At 33.2% G+C, this 17,852-nt stretch overlaps 2 protein-coding genes across 2 annotated transcripts; one reads left to right on the forward strand and one right to left on the reverse strand.

Moving 5' to 3' along the window:
- Positions 1–2,493: 2,493 nt before the first annotated feature.
- Positions 2,494–14,148, reverse strand: LOC136783756 (uncharacterized). The gene is made up of 3 exons (XM_066744028.1): positions 14,101–14,148; positions 2,739–6,675; positions 2,494–2,646 (listed from the first exon to the last, which is right to left on the reverse strand). The coding sequence occupies exon 2, from the start codon at positions 5,061–5,063 to the stop codon at positions 3,822–3,824; it is 1,242 nt and encodes a 413-aa protein (XP_066600125.1). The 5' UTR covers positions 5,064–6,675; positions 14,101–14,148; the 3' UTR covers positions 2,494–2,646; positions 2,739–3,821.
- On the forward strand, positions 9,298–12,843 carry LOC136783755 (probable serine/threonine-protein kinase DDB_G0283337). The gene has a single exon (XM_066744027.1). The coding sequence runs from the start codon at positions 9,568–9,570 to the stop codon at positions 11,227–11,229; it is 1,662 nt and encodes a 553-aa protein (XP_066600124.1). The 5' UTR covers positions 9,298–9,567; the 3' UTR covers positions 11,230–12,843.
- Positions 14,149–17,852: the final 3,704 nt, after the last annotated feature.

The raw sequence follows: 17,852 nt of genomic DNA on the forward strand, positions 1-17,852 counted from the left end.
CCTAGCTCTCTCCTGGATTCTGGATTCACTTCCTCCTTCCTGATTTCCGATAATTCCTTCGGGCGTTCCTTTCAAGGTTGCCAAGTCCGCCATCTTGAATAATACTACGCTCTATAGTAAGTGAATTTTGATATAAGGAATGCAGACTGCACAAAGTATACTGCCAGCGGAAATACGTCAGTAGCCATCTTAAATGCAGAACGTAATATATCAAAAATTATATATATTATATTCACAGCCTGTCACCGTGAACGGCGTGAACGAAGACAAATGTTAGTATACGGAAAAATAAAGTGTAATAAAGAAATAAGGAGTAGTGACAGCTTTGATCTATCTGACAGTTGATGTACTTATGGTATAAGTGAATAAATAAAATAAAAATGCTTTTCCTAAATTGATTTTTAATTTTGATAAAATGGTCAAATGTAGCCATTAATTAATTAGATTTGGTAATAAATACAAAAAATGCGTTTTATTATAACAAATGAGTTGAGGTAAAATAAACTCAATGTTTTTATATTAATTTGTTAACAAATGCATTTTTTTATTTATTATTGAGTCCAATAAGTTAACGGTTATTAAAAAAAACATTCTTTGTAATGAAACAAAAAATGAAAAAATTTTAATCTTCACCAAGACTCGAACACGAGCCCACCGCATGACAAACGGCAACCTTACCGCCTGCGCTACAGCGCTCACTTGATGTACCAAGAGCAAAACAGCCTTTTAAAGACTGACTACAATTCTTTCACTAACTCGTCATAAACGATCAAGAATTAGCTGTAATAATAAATACATTTATCTACATAGCATTATTGTACTAAATTTATTGTTTTTAATTTGAAGCATACATTTTGCATGAAGATATGATAATTTAAAACCATTCAGTACTCTATATACAAAACTACTCATATGCTCAACTATCATAAATTAATTAAGTAATATTATAATATTTGTTATATGTAGTCGAATAACTATGATAAACCAGCATATGAATAGTTTTGTATTTAAAGTATTGCATGAACATCCTTAAAGTATCGTATCTTCATGTAAAATGTATGCTTCAAATTAAAAACATAATAAATTTAGTGCAATAATGCTATGGAGATAAATGTATTTATTATTGCAGCTAATTCTTGATCGTTTATGACGAGTTAGTGAAAGAATTGTAGTCAGTCTTTAAAAGGCTGTTTTGCTCTTGGTACATCAAGTGAGCGCTGTAGCGCAGGTGGTAAGGTTGTCGTTTGTCATGCGGTGGGCTCGTGTTCGAGTCTTGGTGAAGTTTAGAATTTTTTCATTTTTTTTTTCATTACAAGGAATTTTTTTTTTAATAACCATTAATTTATTGGACTCAATAATAAATAAAAAAATGCATTTGTTAACAGATTAATATAAAAACATTGAGTTTATTTTACCTCAACTCATTTGTTATAATAAAACGCATTTTCTGTATTTATTACCAAATCTAATTAATTAATGGCTACATTTGACCATTTTATCAATATTACAAATCAATTTAGGAAAAGCATTTTTATTTGCTTTGAGTTTTTAGGTAAACGCAGCACCACCTCACACGGATGACACGTAAAAATGTCACGGTTAGCGGTAGTCGCTCTTCTTCTAAAGCCAATGTTGCCTGAAGTCCAAATCACACCTATGCTCTCCAGGCATAGTTGTGTTTGTACCGCTTCCCTTTAAATTTTCTATACTGCTGCTTGATAGCGCTTATCTTCATTTTTGTTGCTAAAAGCTTGATTCTGGCATCACTGCCGAGTGGAACTATTAGTTTGCTAATAAAAGCAGAGGCTTAATTTTAAGAGATTGCAACATATAGTAATTAATATAGATACAATTGTAAAAAGAAAACAAAAATTTTATTTTACATATATAAACTTTAAATAAAATCCCACAAAGTACTGTAAAATATCTTACATGTTATATTATATATCTAATCTGTCAGCTTCTTTATTTTAATATTCATCTCAATTATCACAGTTTGATCCTCAGCGATGACACAGTAACCACATTATGGTCAATCTATTCTTTTTTTTTAATGTTCGAACCACATAGCTTCATCCTCAGCAGTGATACAGTAAACACACGTACATTACTATAATTTAATCTGAAACAAAATCCCACAAAGTACTATAAAACATCTTACATTTTATATTATATATCTATTCTGTCATTTTCTTTATTTATTATTGTATTTACCCAAAATGCTGACTCATTTATTTTAATGTCTGTCTCAATTAACACAGTTTGATCCTCATCAGCGATGACACAGAAACAACATTATGGTGAATCTATTCCTTTTGTTTTAATGTTCAATCCACATAGCTCCATTCTCAGCATTGACATAGTAAACACTTTACAATAATTTAATCTGAAACAAAATCCCAAAAAGTACTATATAAAATCTTACATTTGAAATTACAAATGTAATCTGTCAGCTTCTTTATTTGTATCGTACTTACCCATTGTGTTGACTTGTTTATTTTAATATTCATCTCAATTAACACAGTTTGATCCTCAGCGATGACACAGTAACCATAATATGGTGAATCTATTCCTTTCATTTTAATGTTCAATCCACATAGCTCCATCCTCAGTAGTGACATAGTAAACACATTACTATAATTTAATCTGAAATAAAATCCCAGAAAGTACTATAAAATATCTTACATTTTATATTATATATCTAAGTTGTCAGCTTCTTTATTTATTATTGTATTTACCCAGTTTTTTCACTCGTTTATTTTATTATCCGTCTCAATTAACATAGTTTGAATCTCAACGATGACACAATAACCACATTATGTTTAGTCTATTCCTTTATTTTAATTTTGAAAATCCGCATAGCTCCATCCTCAGCACAGTGAAATAGTAAACACATTACTATAATTTAATCTGAAATAAAATCCCACAAAGTACCACAAAATATTTATATCTTACATTTTATATTATAAAATTTATTGTTATACTTATCTAAAATGTTCAGTCCTTTATATACTTTTAAAAATTATTTTTATGTACATTTTACAAATTTCGTCACTTTATTTATTCACTTATACCATCAGTATATCAGCTGTCAGTAAGATTAAAACTGTCACTTTATTTCTTTATATTACTTTATAACTTGCGGTATGTATGTACGATACAATAATACTAACATTTGTCTTGGCTCACGGACCATGCATTATGTATTTTGAAATTAGTAATTAGAAATATCTATATTGCGGTCCCTCTACAGTCTCTACCCTCTGACGTATTTCCGCCGACCAGTAGTATCAGCAGCGACTATAGCGTAGTACCCAAAATAGTACTACGCTATAGGATATGTCGCTTTTGGGTACTACGGTAGTACCGAAAGTACTACACTTGTCAACCTTGATCAATGCTCTCGAATTTAGTTTTAGGACGTTTTGAACGTTCCCTTCTGGACTCCTGGTTGATTAGGGCCATTTCCCTGCCCCGTACCATCAGTTTTCCTTTCCCGAAATCTACTGTAGCCTGAAGGGTTTCTAACCCTTCCAGTCCCAAGAGCCCTTCCTGTTTTATAGGGAAGCTATTCCCTATTACATGGAATTTTAGCAATTTTCCCAGAACTTGGAGTTGAACACTACCCATTGTGTAAATATAGTGCTCAGTGATTCCCCGAATTTGGGTGGTTTCTTTCCTGTTTATTGGACGGCTGAGTCCAATATTCGCCAATTTTATTAAGTTCATTAGTGAGCCTGAGTCTACCAGGAGCGTCAGGTCTCTTTTCGATCCCTCTTCCTTTGCTCGTATGAACACGGTGAGGTCCTTCCTAGGTTGAGTCATTGTTGCGATGTTGAGGGTCCCGGAGTTGGATTCGAATAAGGGTTGTGAGGGTAGCTCGTTGATCTGTCCTCTCCAGTCGCACCCTGGTTCACTGGAGGGTTGCCTGCGTTTCCCTGTAACTCCATATTCCTAATCCTAGTCCTGCAGTCCGCTAGGTAGTGTCCGGGTTTCTTACAGTAACGACAGATTACTCCCGAGGCATTTTGCGAAGTCCCTCCCATGGGGGCTCCTTGTTGGTTTGGCTCCCTGCGGCCTGGCTCAGTGTTCCTTAAAGGTGGGCCCTTTGCTATTCCCCTCTCTTCCGGGGCATGATAATACCCTCTTTCTCTCTCCAAATCTAGAATCTTGCTGTATTTGATCGCGTTTTTGAAAGCCTCCCGCATCGTATTATAGCCTTCCAGTCGTAAGTACAATTTGTAGTCGTGGGGTAATCCCTCGATGAATGACACAAGGGTGAAATCGTTCAGTTCTTTTGATGAATTTGTTCCTTCGTCTAAATCCTCATCTTCTAAAATCGCTGTGTGGAGGTCTTTAATTCTAGCAATGTAGTCTATTATGCTTTCCTCCGCGGCTTTGTATATACTTGCCAGTTGTCCCTTATAATAATAGCGGGATCTAGCTGGGGCGAAAGCATGTTTCAGTATCTTAAGGAAATCATTAACTGACAGGAAGTCCTCGTCTTGGACTACTAAGTACGCGTGGCCCTTTAGTCGGGTCCGTAGCATCCTGGTGAGATTGGGTTCCGCTTCGATTGGGACCATCTTCTGTGCGCCTTTACATGCGCGGGCAAATTGGAAATAAGTTAGGTTCGATCCATAGTAGATTGGGATCGTGGTTAGTACATCCTTCATGGACATCGAATAGTAGGACGGGTTAAAATTATACTCCGCCGCGGTGCTATTGAAAAGGGGTGGCTGGAATCTTGTTCCTGGTAGCGGATCGTGCCCTGATAATCCGGCTTGATTAGTCGTTGTTTCTCCAGTGATCGCCGACCTCCGTAATGGTGTGGATTGGTTGCGTGGTAGTCCTCCGGGTAATGAAGCGTCTCCTGTAGTCGTCAAGGATTCTTGCTTTATTCTGGATACTTCGTTCTCCAGAGTTTCCTGTTTCTCAGTTAACAGTCGTATTTTCTCTAGAAAGTACAATACTTGACTGGCGTTGTTCGTTTCCCAACAGTTTTTGTTCAAATTCCCGATTTCGGTACTTTCTTTCCCGTTACCTTCGTGGTCGGGATCCATCTTGGCGGTCGTTTAGGCAACTAGATTTTCGTATCCCACCGCTGTCACCAATTTTGTTGTGTCAAAGGGGAAATCCCACGATCTGGGTGCAAGGATGTCCCTCAATACGACAACAATAGGATTTGGGGCCGCTGTCACCAGTTAATTTTTAAAGAATTAACAAACTTATTTAGGTTAACATATTTTAATTTACAATAAAGTTTGAAGGGTACGGGGTACATTTGGTGGAGCGAAAGGGATGTATCCCGGAGATGGAAGATCAATTAGTATGAGTTTCCAGATGATGGGGATTTCTGGAATCCCGTTGATTTCGGCGGAGACGGCAGGGGATCCTTCTATGAAAACTCCTGGAAAGTGGGCGCTTCCGAGGGTAGTCCCGAATGGTGGTGATCAAAAGGCGAGGTCACTGAGGCGGAGTGAAGTCGCTGGAGCTTCCTTAACTGGTTCTTGCGACCTCCTCTCCTTCTGTAGGTCCGCGTCTTGGCTGATGGGGGGTCCAGGTTTGGTGTTGATTCCCTCCCAGAGAAGTGTAAGGATTGCAGTTGTCCGCACTGTCCTTGGTTTTGATTTAAAAACCAGGTTGCGGTGGTCCGCACTGCCTGTGAACTGTGATTTAACACAACTCGGGTTGCGGCGGTCCGCACGGTCCGGTTGTGGGCCTACGGAGTTGCGGTGGTCCGCACTACCTCATGAAATATCCTTTCTTTGTAAAAAGTTCTTTTTATTAACGTTCCCAGTCATATGGGTAACGTAGGTGAAGTTACAACTGACTAGCACCGATGTGGCACCGCCTTATATACTGGAGGACGGACCATGGAGAGAGACCGCTCAAGAATTTGCACGTTCAATCGCCGCACCAATCAGAAGGCAGGATTCTCCTCTTCAGGTATTTCCTCTGGTTTTACATAATTTCGTATTCTAATTTACATGAGAAGTTTTTAATTAAATGTTAATTTACATGGCCTTTCTTAATTACTAATTGTTCCTTAATTATTTATTAATTATTAGTATCCGACATAGCTTTAAGTATCGTCTTTACATGCTCGTATTTGACTGAGACTTGGCATAAACAATCCTTCAACAATGCAGACAAATCCTACCAAGTTTCAACTTAATATCTCGATTAATTAATTATTTATTGATATCTAAAGTTTTGACATGGTCTGAGATAGTTCCCCCACTATTCGGACTGGAGCCAATCACAGGCGAGAGCTTAAACATTGTTGTAATTTAATGAAACTTAACATAAACAATCTTTCAACAATGTTGATAAACCCTACCGAGTTTCAACTCCCTATCTTAACTAATTAATGATTTATCAATATCTAAAGTTTTGAGGTGGCTTCGGATGGTTCCCCCACCACCTGTTCTTTAGACTCGATCTTCGAAAGATGGGATGACTTCTTTTGCTTATAACTTCTAAACGGTAGACGATATCCAATTTTAAACTGGACATTATATAATCTGCAGGTTTCCAGCTTCCCATTGGTCCACTCGGTATCCTCGTATCTCTTCCAGGTATTGAGATATAGGCATTCCCGTGGGCGGTGTCCTCTTGGTAAGCGTATCCCTTGATCCGGCTGCTTGCGTCCTCGTGGTCCAGTGTGGTCGTCTCGAGGGAAAAATAATCCCAGTGTCCCAGCCGGACACAACAAAATACACAATAATATAATATTGTAATGTCTATTTTTAATACGTAAAAAATTGTTAGTGGCATTTATATGTTTTTCATCATTTTTCTGTAAGATAAGCGATTTTTGAATCATATAGGAAATAAATGTGGGGATACTTTTCAAATAGCAAAATTGGGTAAATCGTAATAGGTATTAACTTTTATTTCCTCTTAAAATTAATTTAAAATCGGCTTTGGTAAAATTTTAAGCTTCTATGAAAGATGCGCAGCTCATTTTGGGCAAAACGATCCCAGTGGATTCATTTGTAAGAAGCAGCCGGTGCTCAAAAAGTAGTAACGATGATGACAACGAATGTATTTTTCATACAACAAACAGTTTAAAAACGAGACTTATTGAGAAGATTGGATCCAGTGTACTTTTTTCACACTTTTTGCGCTTTAAGCGATTATTATACTTGAATAACACGTTTTCTTTTCATAAAATTCAGAATGTTAGCACTAAAATATGCTTTCTACTTTTTTATAGAAAGTATTATAGCTTTTGTCTATCGTATCTATAAATATAAATTCATTATTTTAAATTATTCGGCATGGGATCATTTTGCCCCACTCTCACCTACAAGTTAATTTTTGTCTATTTTTCACCCTTCGCCGGCGATATTTTCAATAATTTTGCGTGTTGAACGTCAAACATATATCAAAAATTATATATAGGTGCTAGTTAATAAATGATAAATATAAGAAATAAAATATTTTTTCTCATAAATTGTTATAAATTTAAAAAATGTATTCTATTTGATTTTTTTACATTCAATATAATTGTTTAAATTTTCCGTGACATTAATTTTTAATGTATATATATAAATACTTAGAAGACTGGGTCCGATAAGACTGATAGATTATTTTTAAACTTTACCTAAATTGACCGTAATTAATAAGAATTAATCAAATAGCTTAATTAAATTATTGAATGATTTGATACTATAGTAAAAATATATATCAAAGAATGCCTGAAAAAAAAAGAGTAAACAAAAATATTATTCAAATGGGCATCAAATTCTAAAGAAGCGCAATAACGCCATCTACGCAGTGCTGCCAATTATATTGCTCAGGATTTTAGGTTGGCTAAAGATTGCCTTCGAGCCTAGGGTGACAAATAAGAAAGCGTGAGGGACTGAGGGTAGCTGAGTGTCCTACCCCTGTAGTGGGATTCTGTAACTCTTAGCGACAACTTTCGGTATCGTTAAGTCCAGTTACCGACAGAAATCGCTAAGTGCGATTCTGTAACTCAGAGTCAGCGATGATTGTCGCTTGTAATGTCGGTACTGTCGGTAACCTACCGAATCCTACCGAATAAACGTATCTTTCCTTTTTAAGAAAACTCTCAGTTCAATCTTAGTTAAGCGACGGAGTTACGAACAATTGAAGTTAATATAAATTGTACTAAACCGAATCATTTAGCTGAGAATTGATATTTCACTGAGTCTTTTATTGAAAGGAAAACTAATAATATCGTTATAACTTAACAACGACCGATATAGATGTCGCTAGAGGTTCAACGGTACTAATATAAAATTTATCCGACGAATAGCTTTAATAAACCTTTGCTTTTCCTTGCACGCATTCCACCAAAAACTTACAATGCTCGTAATAAATAATATATGCCACATCAACTATTATATTGTGAGTGTTTTTGGCCTCAAGTGGGTCAAACCCCTTAACGACAGCTGTCGGTATCGCTAACTACCGACAGTTATCGCTTGCGCTAACGAATGAGCGATTCTGTAACTTTAGCTTTACGACAATAGTCGGTGCAACTCATATTTGTACGATAACGATAAAATTCGTTAAAGTTCTAGGGAAGTTGGTAATATTGGTGTATTTAATACCAACCGAAATAGGACTTTTTGTGTTACTTGACTATATCAATTTTGACTATAGCAATTCTTACTATAGCAAAATTATCATATTTTATTTAAAAGAAGTATTAAAACGTAAGTATATTTTAATTAAAATAAGTATTAAAAATTAATGTTTTAACTTTTTTTTGAGTTAGACAATGTACAGTTAGTGCCTGTGTACTATAGTTAAATAATACAATTAATTCTATATTTTAGAGAAAACCTCTGCATATATATATATATATATATACATATATATATATAGTTATTTTTAAATATAAAAATTGGAAAAATATTAAATTTTATTTCCTATGATTTTTACTGTAATCCTTAATTTATAAAGAAAATTTATTGTAAGTACTTTTTTGTGATTTCTAAATATTAATTTAAGAAATATTTGTGACATTTATTATATTTACTTTCTTGGTAAACTTCTACCGACGCCTATCACGGTCGTCGTTAAGTTAACGATAGAAATGATAGAATTCGGTAGCGACCTCCATTTTTAACGACAATTATCGAAAACTTTGTGTTACAGAATCGCTCTTAGCGATATCTCTCGGTAACTCGATTCAATTACCGAAAGTTGTCGATAACTAGTTACTGAATCCATATAGACGGAAGTTACAGAATCGCTCTTTTCGTTACTGCAAGAGACAACTATCGGTAGTTAGCGATACCGACAATCATCGCTAACTACCGATAGTTGTCGCTTGCAGTAACGAAAAGAGCGATTCTGTAACTTCCGTCTCTCATTCCTGCGTAAAGACTCGTCAGTGTTGGCGTCAAAAATTTTTATAGTGTCCCTTATTCATCATTTTCCTACAAAAATTAAAAAAAAAAGATAAAGATTTTTGTGTGGCTCGATATATAGAAATTTCCAATAACGATATAGACTTATATATATAAGTACATATTCAAAATATTGGAACAAAACCATAGTTAACCTAATATAACGTACCATACCAACATGGGAGAAGATAGACAAATTTCAGAATTTTCTAATCCCAGTGTGACAAAAGAAAAAGGAACGAATGACCAAGTCAATCTAAACGATTTTCAGGAACAAAGAAAACTAAAGTTAATTAAAAGAGCAAAGGAACAAAGAATAAACAAGTATGAATCTATACATACCGGTCCTTTTATTATACATATTATCTCAATAAACTTACAAGAAAACATAGGAAACTTGCATTTGATGAAGGTGAGTAAAATTATTAAAGAATTCTTCTCAGATAACTTCAGCATCTCCAGAGTTAACTTTAACACAATAAGGCTTAAGCTTGAAAACCAAAACACAGCCAACAGCCTTATTAACCTGCAATATAAGATAGACCATAAGGGATGGCTTATGTATATCCCAGATTTCGCAATTGCGAAAATTGGCATGATAAGACATGTTCTCAAAGACTTGGATCTTGAGGATATTAAATATAATATAAACACTAATAATAAAAATTTAAAAGTTCTAAAAATTGAAAGAATGTCAAGATGGGACAAAGAAAAAAATGTTTCCATTGAAACAAACACAATAAAAGCCACCTTCTTAACAAATACATTACCGTCAAAACTGCATATATTTAATGTTAGACTAACAGTCTTACCATACATTGAAAGAATACCAAAATGCCATTCATGCCAACGATTTGGACATTTGCACAACCAATGTAGAGGACATCCCAGATGTAGTAACTGTGCGGGTGAACACACATCTAGTCAATGCTACAACACAATATTATGTGGCAATTGCAATGGCAACTACCAAAGTTTAAGTGAGATATGTCCAATTTTTACATATTTAAAACTGCTAAAAAAGATTAAGGCCTATGAAAACTGCAATAATATGGAAGCAAAAAAAATGCTAAACAAATATCAATTCACAAGAGAGCAAGAAATTGACAACTACTATGAGAGACAGAACAGGGACAAATCCAACTACTTATCAGAATGGATAAAACTGTATCATGAAAAAAGAGAGCTATATAAAAAGAGATGCCAGGTGTCTTACGCAGACATAATGCAAATAAACCAAAATAAGAATGAGAACACTCGCCATAACAAAATAAATGGTGATAACCAGTTAATGCAAAATAACCCTAACAATGAAATAAACAACAATGATATAGAAGATAAAACTCAACCACAAACAATGATAAATAATCAAAACCTAGATTCAATAACTGAGCAATATCCCTATATTTTCACAGCAGACGTAATTGAAAATACAACACATCCAATAGAAATGTATACAACTGATCAGGAACTCATTATTTCCAGCCAGTCAGATCAAAACACATACTTTCTTGTCAACCTTAATACAAATAATGATGAAAATAAAATTGAACCATACAATGGAGGTTTAATTGAAAAATCAGATAAAGTGCAATCTAAAGACAATGAACATACTAATACAAACAATAATCCAAGGAGAAACCAAAAAGCAATATCTCGTATCAAACCAATAGATATATCCAAAAAGGAAAATACACTTTATGGGAAAAAGAAAAACGCTAGAAACTCAGTTGTAAATATAGATAACAATAAATCGGTTAAATACGGAAATAGTCACGATAAATTAAAAATCCGAGACTCAAGAGATTACCTAAAAAACTATAAACAGGAACCATATTAATTAGGCTCTAAACAAAAACGACTCAAAATGGAATATTGGCTCTAAACTCTAAACAGTATTAGTACATCTAAGTCATTCAGTTGATAAACAAATAATTAATAAAAGCCACACATCCCATTCTACATACTAAACAAATGGAGTTCAACTTAATTCTATGGAATGCAAGAAGCATAAAAAATAAAAAATACTCTTTATTCAATTTTACCAATAAATACAAATGTGATACCATTTGTATAACAGAAACGTGGCTAGATGAAAATGAAACTTTCCACCTAAATGGTTTCAAATCACAAAGAAAAGATAGAAATAATAGAGGAGGAGGAATTGCAACATTTACAAGAAACAACATATTGGCATATGAAATCCCCATCAACTTGCCTAACTTAGACTTTAAAGAATTATTAATCACAAAATTCAAGTCAAATGGATGTAACTTAATGATTGTTCTAATATACAATCCCCCAACAAACATAATAGAAGAAGCCAAATGGGATAGCTTAATTACAAAAATAAACGAAATTACACACTATGAAAAAAACTATATTATAATGGGAGACTTGAATAGCCTACACAAAACATGGGGATGTTCAAGGAATAATATAAATGGAAATATATTGAATAAAATATTGAATAAGCATAATCTCAAGGTCATCAACAAAAATAAGTCCACATTAAACACACTAATCCACCAAATAAGCATCCCAGATCTGGTAATAGTACACAGAGAATTTCATTATAAAATCACATGGGAAATAGAGGAGGACAACTACGATAGTGACCATTTTCTTATCAGTATAAATATTTCAACCAATAATAAACCTAATGAAACAAAAAAAAGAATAAGGATAAATTCCAAAAAACTTAATCTAAGTACATTTAATGAAAAAATCAACATGTCTAATAGACACATAGACATTACCTCGCAAAACCATTTAAATCAGTATAATAAAATAATGGATGATTTAAGAACTTGCCTAATAGAGTCAAATGGTCTTCCCAGTGAAAACAATGACCTTATTCATAAGAAAGGATACAAGAAATCCAGAAATTTTACCCCCAAACTATGGTGGGACGAAGAATGCAACACTGCCCGGAAAAAAAAGAATTTGGCTTACAAGGCCTACTTATATAATACTAGCCAAAATAACCTGGAACTGTACAATAAAGAAAATAAAAATTTCAGAAATACAATCAAGGAAAAAAAACAAAATCATTTCAAGAATTTATAGGTAAGGTGAATTCTAACATCTCTACAAAAGAAATGTGGGATACAATCAAAAGACTCAAAAACTCTAAATACCTAAGAAATAATTATAGCACTGAAATTAATATAGAGGATAACATAATTGAAACCATTTCAAATCTCACCATACCTACAGTTAATATAAGCATTCCATTTAGATCAAATCAATCCACAGATACAATCCCAATAAATACAACTCCTTTCACCGTTGAAGAAATTGAGAAAATCATCAAAACAAGTAAATCATCTGCATCACCAGGACCAGATATTATTGACTATAAATTAATAAATAAATTACCTACATTTGTCAAAGAAAATTTGACAAAAATATTTAACATCATATTTGAAACATAGACATTTCCAAAAGAATGGAACATAAGTGACACAATACTTCTGAAAAAAGAGTCATCTCAAAAACTAAGGCCAATAGCTTTACAAAGCTGCTTCAAAAGAATATACGATAAATTAATAACAAACAGAATCACGTACTTCCTCGAAACCAACAACCTTCTCCCAGACTCTCAATTTGGATTTAGAAGCAACAGGTCATGTCTAGACTGCATTACCATTTTAACGTCACAGATTTACCAAGCTTTTATTAAGAAATCAAACCTAATAGCTGTTTTCCTGGATATTGAAGCTGCATTTGACAGAGTCATCCCACACATACTACTTGGCAAACTTACTGAACTACAAATCCCAGCTCAAATACAAAAATACATCTTTTACTCACTCATTGAAAGAAAAATAAACTTCTACATCAACAACAACTATATCAGCAGTGGTGAAACATCTCTAGGCTTACCACAGGGCTCAGCCCTGAACCCAATTCTATTTAATATTTATGTTCGAAAAATAGAAGAACAATTAAGTAATGGATGCAAATTTATCCAATATGCAGATGATTTGGTCATATATATCACTGAAAATGACTTTCAGATAGCAGAACAAAAATTGATCACCTCACTGAACAACATACACACGTACCTGGAACAATTAGGCCTAAATATATCAAATAATAAATCTTCAATAGTTCATTACACCAGGAAAACGTCAGTTAATAAACTAATTGAAATACAATATAATTATGGAATAATCAAATACTCTACAGAAAAGAAATTTCTTGGAGTCTTTTTCGATGAAAAATTGCTATGGGATAAACAGATGAAAAATACATGTAAAAAATATAAAACAATGGCAAACATGACTAACTGGTTTACAAATTGCAAATGGGGATGCTGTCCCAAAACGCTCCTTAGAATACTAAATGTAATGATCAGGCCAAAAATTGAATGGGGCTTTACAGTATATTTGAACCCCACAAATACTGCAATCATCAACAAATACAACACCTTGATAACTTCCATCATCAACAAAATTCTAGGAGTCACGAATTCAACCTCAAATAACGTCATTTGGTTTCTCTCAAGTAACATTGACATTTTAACCAAGATAAATATCATCACAACCAAATTCCTGATAACAAGACTATCAATATTTAAACATCCAGTTACTACAGCAATCAGACTTAAATAAATCCATAACGGCAAATCCTAGGACCTCTCGTAGATATATTCCTTTTTATATACAAACATATCAAAATCTGGCTAAATGGATTAAACAAATACCTGTATTCAAATGCCCATCTGAATTCCTGATACCTAACTTCAATAAATCAGATGTAATTTCAACTGACATGGAAATAGGTACCAATGCAAAACTATCTAAAAACCCTGAATTAGAATTTAATAAAGACCTTGACAACGGTAGAGGGTAAAGTGCCATAAAATTTTATAGTTACTTTCTAGGGATGGAGCTTTCGATGAGTAGACTATATTATAATGTATTTTGTGCGCATGCGTGCGAGTAGAAGAAACTTACGAACACAAGTAATCCAAAAATGTTTTCATGTAAATGTGTGTGCATTGATACTTACAGCTGAAATTAAAAGATTATAATAAGTAATATAGAAAGTTTGAGGCATAAAAGAATTAAAAGTATAATAACCATCTCTGTAAGAAAACCAAAGAGAAATGGCCTGTCATTCACTATACATATTGATGCCATATGGCATATGCACAAAGAATATAACAAAAATACTTTTAGATAAGTATATCTTTTGTATATAATAAGTGCATATTCAAGAATAAATCTTTTGTATGCTTTGTGGATGTATTTTGTTTATTTTACAGATTTAATCATTTATTTATTGTAAGCCATCTTCAATTTTTTATTGATCTGAAGTTTACATAGAATGGAAATCTCCCACAGAATAATTTCCATACCCTTCGACAAAGAGTGAAAGATCAACTTAGTAATTTTTGACATATTGTCTAACAATAGCATGTTATATATTGTGTTTATATGCTTGATTAACACTAATACTTTACATATCGAAAGTACTCTTGACTATTTAATTAGAAAAATTTCATCATACAGTCTTAGGTCTAGTTGAGATAGTGTCTTTAATAGGTCTGTTGATTTGATATTATTTGTAATATTCTAATGTATTTTTCATATTATTATTATATGTCGAGTTTCGAAGCTGCAATTAAGATCCTCATACCGTGTTTAATGATTACAGGAAGTTCAACTTATATATAAAAGAAGAAAATATTTGGAATTGTCATACAAGAATGAGATAAGGAAATGGAGGAATTTTTACCAGCAGCCATAAAGGAAATTTCACAAGTATTTTCTGAACGGTGTGAAAAGATGAGAACAATTCAACAACTCCTATGGTAGCATGTGTGGTATCTATGCTATTATTGTAATATGTATAGTTTGCTACGACTTTATATCTTCAACAATAACACAGACCTGGAAAATTCAATTTTCTCAGTTTCAAGAATGGACGGGAAGGAGGGGGGGGGGGGGGCAATTCTTCCATTTTTTTTACTGAATATGAATGTGGCTTTGAAATTTGTCTATCACATCAGGTGTTTTGAAATATCAGTTAAATGGCTGAAAAACGGCTGTTTTCCTCAGTTTATGATTTTTATTTTAGAGAACAAATTTTCTTTTTGTAAATTACCACTATTGCATCGCATCCTGCTAGTATAATAAGTTTTGAAAATGGATTTTAAAGCTAACGAATAATACTATATGGTTTAATTGTGGAATTTAAACAAAATTCGTTCTCTGAAGTAAAATAATGAAAATGGCGAAAAAAGCCATTTTGTACTATTTAAGCTAAAAATTAAAAAAAAATCTGATTTACTGGAGTAATTTCAAAATCAGGTTCGTTTACAACACAATAAGATCTACAAGAATCGTCTCCGACCATTTTTAAAAATGAGGAAAATGAGATTTGGCACGTCTGTGTAAATATTTATTAAAATAAAGTGTATTAATTACTTTTCATATTATAAAAAAGAGGAATATAAAAAGCAACTTTAAAATAAAATAAGTAACAGCTATAACACTAGTGAGATTAGACTGTTAAAATCTGGGTGTAGATAAGTGATGCTGAAATTATAAGGTTCTCAAAGGCGAGTGTTTAGAAAGGCTATAACTATTATTCTTCATCAAAAATATCTTCAGCTTTAGTGTAGAAAACATTAAAATTGTGTAATATGAAAAGGGGAATTTGTAAACGATTATATGGTATCATAAAAAATAATAGTAAAGCATTACGTAATTTATGAAAAAAAAATTATTTTATTGAAGACGAAGAAACACTAAAAAAGGAATACAAATATTTGTTTAAACATGCATACAAGTTTGACCTATTTATGAGTTCGCTCCTTAGTAAAGGATAATATTAAACACGTCGATGTATCCACTAAATTGTGTAGACATGCATAATCAAAATGTGTTTGTATGTTTTCTGAATAAGTTTTATTTAATTTCAATAAAAAATAAGAATAGTTTGCATTTCAAAACTATTATACAGTCAACATTTTGTAACTGAAAGAAAAAATATATGATTTCATAATCTCCAAATTAACCTCATACAGTACATAAATGTTTAAGGAAGGATGAACATTACTATATCATATTATTTTATAGTTGATGAGACGGTAGAGGGCATGTGCTGCATAATATAAACTACTCACCCAAAGTTCCTTAAATTTGCTATAGGAAAATATTATGGCACTTTACCCTCTACCCTTGACAACTTCCTTAAAACGGCACCTAGTATTGTTGATGTTTTGTATACAAATGGATCCAAATCAGATCTAAAAAGAACATGTAGCTCAGCCATAGTAAGTACCAAGAAGGCTAAAGCGTACAAACTAATACTAAATGAAAATAATGACAGTTATACGGCAGAATTAGCAGCTATTTGGTATACACTAAAAAAACTAGTATTAAATGAAGTAGAAAATACTCAATACACAATTGAATACAAGACTTACATAATAATAACAGACTCAATGAGCTCTATACTCAAGATAAAATCCACAAATTATAAAAACATCTTCAACTTTTTCCTGTTGAATATAAATCTTATACTATTCCAACTATCAAAAAGGAATATTAAAATTGTATTAGTTTGGACTCCAGGTCACATGGGTATAGCTGGCAATGAAAAAGCCAACAAAATTGCATCGGATACAAACATAAAAGGAACATTAATTATGAACATGGTTGACGCCAAGAGCATATTCGAAATAGAAAAAAATAAATATATTGAAAATTTTATACTTCACATATACAACCCCAGAAACAAAACGGATTACGAATTTTTTCAGATATTTAAAAAATCAAAATTTAAAACGCTATGGTTCGACAATATGGTAATGACAAGACATGAAATATGTACGATGAACAAAATTCTTACAAATCAATTTATTTGTAATAATTTCCTTTTCAAAATTGGAGCAATCGACTCCCCACTCTGTGATTGCCAACATAACACAACCCAAACTCTAGAGCATATTCTCTGGGACTGTCCAAAATGGGACAAAAATAGGCACATGCTTATCAACATTATCAAAAACACTCCAGAAAAAACAATATTCAATGTCAAGGAAATATTTGAACAAGGGAACACAAATAACATAAAAATGCTTTATAAATTTTTATATAACAAAACATAAAAGTGTAGTCGCCAGGAGAAAAAGGACACCAACTATATACTTGCGTAGATTTGCCTTTTATTTCACTTGAACATTTTCTCACTTATCATACTACTTTATTAACAACTCTCTTATGCCGCCTTTCCTGACTCCCTGTCCTTCCGTCCTCATTTTCTTTCTAACCGTCCTCCTTCAAAATTCTCGTTCTCGTTAGGCCTCGGGTATTCCCGGACGTATCCGAATACCCGCCCAATCACAATTCGACTCTATGCGGCGCCTACCAAACTATACATGCGGTGCGATCTGGGTTGCGCTTACAGGTTTCGGCCATTCTGACCAAGCGTTCGACCTTGAAC

This window comes from Prorops nasuta, unplaced genomic scaffold (assembly GCF_024137725.1).
Source record: "Prorops nasuta isolate Cenicafe-Biocafe unplaced genomic scaffold, Cenicafe_Pnas_1.2 PNAS00035, whole genome shotgun sequence".
Classification (NCBI taxonomy): Eukaryota; Metazoa; Arthropoda; class Insecta; order Hymenoptera; family Bethylidae; genus Prorops; species Prorops nasuta.

Bases quoted from the DNA above. Each gene is read 5' to 3' on its own strand.
- LOC136783755 (XM_066744027.1), top strand. From the start codon at position 9,568: ATGGGAGAAGATAGACAAATTTCAGAATTTTCTAATCCCAGTGTGACA.
- LOC136783756 (XM_066744028.1), bottom strand. From the start codon at position 5,063: ATGGATCCCGACCACGAAGGTAACGGGAAAGAAAGTACCGAAATCGGG.